The sequence below is a fragment of the Lytechinus pictus genome, chromosome 7, assembly GCF_037042905.1.
Source record: "Lytechinus pictus isolate F3 Inbred chromosome 7, Lp3.0, whole genome shotgun sequence".
Taxonomy (NCBI): domain Eukaryota; kingdom Metazoa; phylum Echinodermata; class Echinoidea; order Temnopleuroida; family Toxopneustidae; genus Lytechinus; species Lytechinus pictus.
The window spans coordinates 35,295,092-35,301,150 of NC_087251.1; the positions used below are offsets into that span (position 1 = coordinate 35,295,092).

Genomic DNA, 6,059 nt, shown 5'->3' on the forward strand with positions numbered 1-6,059 from the left:
GACCAGTCACGACCACCGCTTCGGGTTTGTGCGATCGCCCACAACAAGAGCGGATGCTCGTAAGACACCAGCGATCGACCGTGCGTCACCCCCCCCCCCCCCAAAAAAAAAAAAGTTACAGGCGGTCGTAAAATCATCGGGGATCAATTAATGTGAAAGGGCCATTCACGATGGCTGTAAATAATATCAACATAAAAATGATGCCTCCAACTAAAAAAAAAACGTAGACTAATCCATAGTACGATGATCGCGTATCAAATGTAAACGAGGTTTAAAGATGAGTGTATTTCTCTCGATTTTATATTACCTCCTTACAAATAAAACTGTTTTCATTGACAATAAAGTCTTGTTGGTCTCATATGAGAAAATACTTTTTCCAATGTGAAATGATGTAAGCCTCTGATTTTATTATAATTGGTATAAGATTACTCGTATAAGATTGATTCCATAACCACATTTCGATCCTGGTGGATCCTGGTGGATGTTTCAGAAAGCTGTTCGTAAGTTAAGAGCAGGCGCGTACGTAGGGAGGGGGGGGGGGGTTACAGGGGTTCACCCCCAGGGTGAAACCCCCATTTTTCTTTTTTTTTGGGCTTGTCAAATTTTCATTCAACTCGAACCCCCCCCTTCAAAAATCCTGTGTACGCTACTGGTTAAAACTGACTTTAAGAGCGACTAGTGATCCTTTCTTACGCGCTAAATAATCACCAATGAAGATGTAATGGTGAATATCATTTACCACGAGAAAGGATCACCAGTTCTCATAGTTATTGTTAACTTACAAACAGCTTTATGAAACGCCCCCAGATCAGGGACCCATAAGACAAAGCCTAGCAAATTGATCATGAATAAATTTGAATGAATAATTACGTTTATCACAATGTTCAATCAATCGTATATAGCAATCAATCTTAATATGATCAAACGCTAGCTGAAGTTTTGTGTAACAGACCCTAAAATAGTGGCGTAATCGTCTCCCCAAACCTAGATGGAATAACCCAATTACCGTGTTTACACTTGATCGGCTTTTGGTTCAGAACTGAAAGCCGATGCAGAATCGGCTTTTGGTTTATATTGCACTGCGTTTACACGCTGTTACAGCTCGCGATGCAGAATCGGCTCGCGTGTCAAAAACCTGAAATTATACGCACACCAACAATATACGTCATAATAAAGACAACGCTGGATCCGTGCGCTTACCTTTACGTCACAATGGTAAAGTAAATGAAATGCGCACCAATTGCCGATGCAGAATCGGCATCTTTTTAATTATACGTAGTAAAAAAGTCGATTCTGCATCGGCTCGCGGTTCTGAACCTACTACTTTGGTGATGCAAATTGCCGATTCTGAACCGAGAGCCGATGCAAGTTAATCGCGTTTACACGCTATGAAAAAGCCGATGCAAAAGCCGATTAAGTGTAAATACGGTACAAGGTGGTGGACACTTCAAACATACTGCTATACGACTATCATTTTAAACATATATTTTAGTTATTTTGGCAGTAAATCATCTTTTTAAAATGATTTTTTTCAACAGGTAAAAACAGGCTGTCTCCTAAACTTCACGTGTATCTGTATACTGCTTCTCTTCATGAACACACTCGGTCTGTTGATTTTCGACATCGCACACTTTCCCGATTGGGCCAATAACACCATGAATACCATGGCAACAGATAATATCTTCCATAACTCTACATCGGTACCGTTTTGAGATGACACCTTTTGAAGAAATTCTCGAGCTGAAAAAAAGAAGAAAGAAATTGTATCAGTATACTTATCTGTCAAAATAGATTCTTTCAAATATCTTTATAATAGGATAATTTTCTTCGTTTTCAGTGTATCCTCTTGTTTGTATTACAAATATTTTCTATAATTTGAGTGATATTACTTTTGGATGGCGTCTGTTTGATTCGAAAGACACTAGCTGATCTTTCACACGGTAAAAACAAATCGTAATTTGAATGATGATCCCAGTGAAAAATAAGGCTAATTACGATTTTTTTTTAGCACGTGTGAAACCAAACTAAAACATGATTAGAATCACGAACGCTTATCACTATCACGAATTCAAATTCTACTCCGGAGGTGAATTCCAGTTAAGTTTCACTCAAATTACGTTACGAATTTTGCGTGTGAAAGGCTTGAACCTCCAAAACATCATTTTTTTTTTTTTTTTTTTTTTTTTTTGGGGGGGGAGCTTACGTGACCTTTCAAGCACTTCGATAGATAATACAATTGTCATGCACTCATCGTAGTTTGTATTTACGATGCAGTGCTTTGATTGACAAGTCACCAAGGACACATACCGCCTTCGCCCGGGAATTCGAATTCAAATCACATTTTTCGAGCGAGCGTGTGAAAGGTCCGATGATTCTAAAGACGAATTGCAATCATCATTACAATGATGATTCAAGATTTACGTGTGAAAAGGCCCTAGGTTATTTGCGCCCAATTCCTGTTTCTGTGATCACGCCTCTCCAACCATTGTCTTATGTTACTCGGTCAAGTCGCTCGGATCCTTTCTCACTAGCTTTCTCCATTGGGTCAGCAGAAATCAAAATCTTATGCAAATCCATGTTCTTTCATTATAAATAATGTTTATTAATGCATTCTAGATTTCATTTTCTGCGGGAATTTGTTTAGCTGCTCCGATTTTCCATATGACTCATTTTACATCTTCTTTTGTTCTCTTCTTAATTGAACATGATTTTTAAGTATTATAATTTTAATAAACCATGAAGATATAAAAGCACATGGTAAATATTTTTTCTCTTTTGATTCTCATTTGATTTTGCTCGAATCTGATTCATCTGTAGCACTGTGATTCTTTTTTAGCAGTTTGATAGTGATGGGCTAGTGTAGTATGTTAGCATTTGTTAAAAATTATGGAAAGAACATGTATACGATATTCCCACTTCTTTATTGAATTAGAACATGTTTCTTTTCATGTAAATGTTTTTTTTTCTAAATTAAAATCAGAAGATCACTTCATACGGTGTAGTACTCAAATACATATCATACAGTTCCGTTGGTAGAATGGTAGTCTCGTCATTCAGCCACCTATGTTTGAAGCAATCCGTGGCCCTTTGACCAGACATCGATCCTCATTAGCAGGGGAGGGGCATAGTGGTCTGGTTGTTTACCTATTCATTTTCAAATAAAAACCTTATGAATCACTAATAGATACCCAAAAAGTATTGAAGTTTGTGATCTTTTCTAGTGTATAAAAGGACACTGAAAATGTGGTTTCTGATAAGACTTGATAAATTTACTCATTGCTCTGAAGTTGAGAAAGTAGAAAGAATCGAATTTTGAATATTATAATATCTTTGGCATATTTCCCTTTCAGAAACGGGATAATGAATGTAGGAGACCCGGAATATGATTGTACATATTTACAACTTCTTATGCTGCATCATTAATTCTACTTACCAATTATTTCTTTCAAGGATTATAAGAATTAAATTTCATGCATTGAGTGTATTTTTGTGTGATAAATGATGACAGACCTGTGAAAGCTTTCCAGATAGGAAAGGGCGATAAGATTTTAAAAAAAAATTAATAATGATGATTTTTCTCTATCAGGTCTCTTCTGTGTTTGTATATATAGATGAAGGTTATAATGATATTTGTATGAAATCAGCACGTTCGCATGATCCAAAATTTATATCGATTCGCTCACATTTATATTTATATCCAAAAGGTATTTGAAACGCTTCTGTATAGGCATATAAAATGTTAAAGGTCTATATAACATTTACATTTACATATGTAATCAAAGCAGTATAGAAGGGCATGTTCTAATACTTTGTGATTGATGGAATACTTTCAAAGAAAAATGCAACAGTATTGTTTATCTTGATCGTTCAATTTTTTTTAGGATGATTCAGTTTTGATACCGTTTATAGAAAGTTTTGCACTAATATAAATGAAAAGTGAGGTCAAATGTTTTATGCGTCAGGGTTATCTTTTTACCCAGAATTTTGTATCGGTATTAAACATATCTCACTAAAAGAATAAAGAGGTTGCGATGTTTGAGCTGATAATTTTGAGGATCTAGACCTGAAAAATCGGCAAATTTCAAACTATTTTTAATATCATAAACAGAAAGCGTCCTTAATAAATAGAGCTAATCAACAGGGCCTGTGATCCAGATCACAAACATCGGATAAAATGACAAATTTCACACTATTCAAGTGGAATCTCCAAGTAAACATAAGGTTGTTTTGGAGCTAGAAGCAGCATCCAAGTATGTAGTGGTAGAAACGAAACCGTGCAAGCTATAACGGTTCCATGACATTTTCCCCGGCGACAATTGCTCCGCTGTAAATATCACACGCTGATCGAATTACAAACTTCAACCCTGGCTTTTACACTATACCCTACCCTAAACCTAACATAAAACCATATTGCTACCCTAACCCTAATCCTACATCTTACTACTGGGCGAAATGGGCAAAATAAGGTCCAGAGCAATTGTCGCAGGAGCAAATGTCGTGTCACCGACAAACAGGCTTAAACCATATGTTCAGCGTGTAAATGATGAATTAGAAAAAAATGTCCCATCAGCTTAAAATTGTCTTATCGGATGCATGAACATTCAATCATCTATTTATTGATATGTCCTAACACAGTTATTCCCCGCGCACATTTTGGTACCATTTTCGTATGGATCTTTGCATGCATGACTGAGTCCGAGACAATCTCCAATGGGTTGTGAAATCTCAGTTGCGTCAATTTAGAAGGTGAAGAATAAAAACGTATAATTTACACGCAGATATACACACGCATACGCACAACCCTCACCCTCTTCTGCACGAACACACCCACCCACCTTACCACACAGAGTCACTAACGACGATCTCGGGGCACATCAACTCCTTGATTTCAGCATCATCACTCGATCTGTTGCAGGCGGTCAGTGGCAAGCCTTTGCCTGTGCACTGGGTGCCCACTACTGGTGTCTGAACCGGCCATTTGATTGATTCCACATCAGGCAAGTCATTCTGATGGCAGTTTTTATAATTGACAGTTGCCCATTGTCGACCAAAGAAAGGCATAGCCAATGAGATAAGGAGGAATGAGGAAATGGAAATACAGTTTTACAATGTGTTTAGGATGCGTGTGTCTGTGTGTGCGTGCGTTAGGGTGTGTGCGTGTGTGTGTGTGGGAGAGAGGTGATGTGTTATGTGGCCGTGGATGCGTGTATGATTGGAAGGACGGGTAGGTGCCTTTTTGCGTGCAAACGGTTATAATTTCTTTCACACTTTGTTCTTCATCCAGCAACTTGGCGCAAATGAAATTTACGACCTTCTAGTGGAGATTGTCCCGTGGTTGGTCATGCATGCAAAGAACAATGTAAAAATGGAAACCAAACTGTGCAGGGAGAATGACTCTATCAAGACGTTAATAAATCAATAATTAGATATTCATACTTCAGACAAGGTAACTTTACGCTGATGGGAGATTTTTTTCTGACTCGGTCTGTAGATCCATGGTAATACTGAACTTTAGTTGCACAAGTGGTCTTAAAATAATTGTCCGAAAACACCACCAATCCGGGCCACCAATTCCTCAAGAATTTGGCTTTGATTTTCTTCAGTCAGCCTGAAGGATTTAAGCCCATTCTGGCGGGATAAGCATCAGCCATTCCATTCATCGTTTTTATTTGGCAAAAGGTCATGATTAACTATTTTTGCCACATCCTATATGTAAAGTAGGACAACATTTTTCTTCATTTTTTTTTTTTTTTTTTTAATGAAATACTATTCTAATCAACATTTGAAATAATGAGAGAAAACCAAAAATCAACACCACAAATAAGCTTACAAGCGAAACAAAACACTGATGAATAGGAGCCTATGATATCAGCAAATTATACTGAGGGGGAATACTTCCCGAATACGATAAAGGTTGTTATTCGATGGTCTATTAAAATGATAATAAAGAACATCCTCACTAACAAAAGGGGATAAAATTTCAAATACTGAAGTTCTTAGATACTTAAAATTCTCAGTGTACCATGCATCACTTATCTTTATTGATACTAGATTTGTGA

General features: G+C 37.2%; 1 protein-coding gene across 1 annotated transcript in view; it reads left to right on the forward strand.

Annotated features, from left to right (window-relative positions):
* LOC129265788 (Na(+)/citrate cotransporter-like) overlaps positions 1 to 3,944 on the forward strand; it is a 38,370-nt gene extending 34,426 nt beyond the window's left edge. Inside the window, exon 14 of the mRNA XM_064101488.1 lies at positions 1,539 to 3,944. Within this exon, the coding sequence (XP_063957558.1) occupies positions 1,539 to 1,712 (174 nt within the window). The 3' untranslated portion in view covers positions 1,713 to 3,944. The remainder of the gene's footprint in view (positions 1 to 1,538) is intronic.
* Positions 3,945 to 6,059: the final 2,115 nt, after the last annotated feature.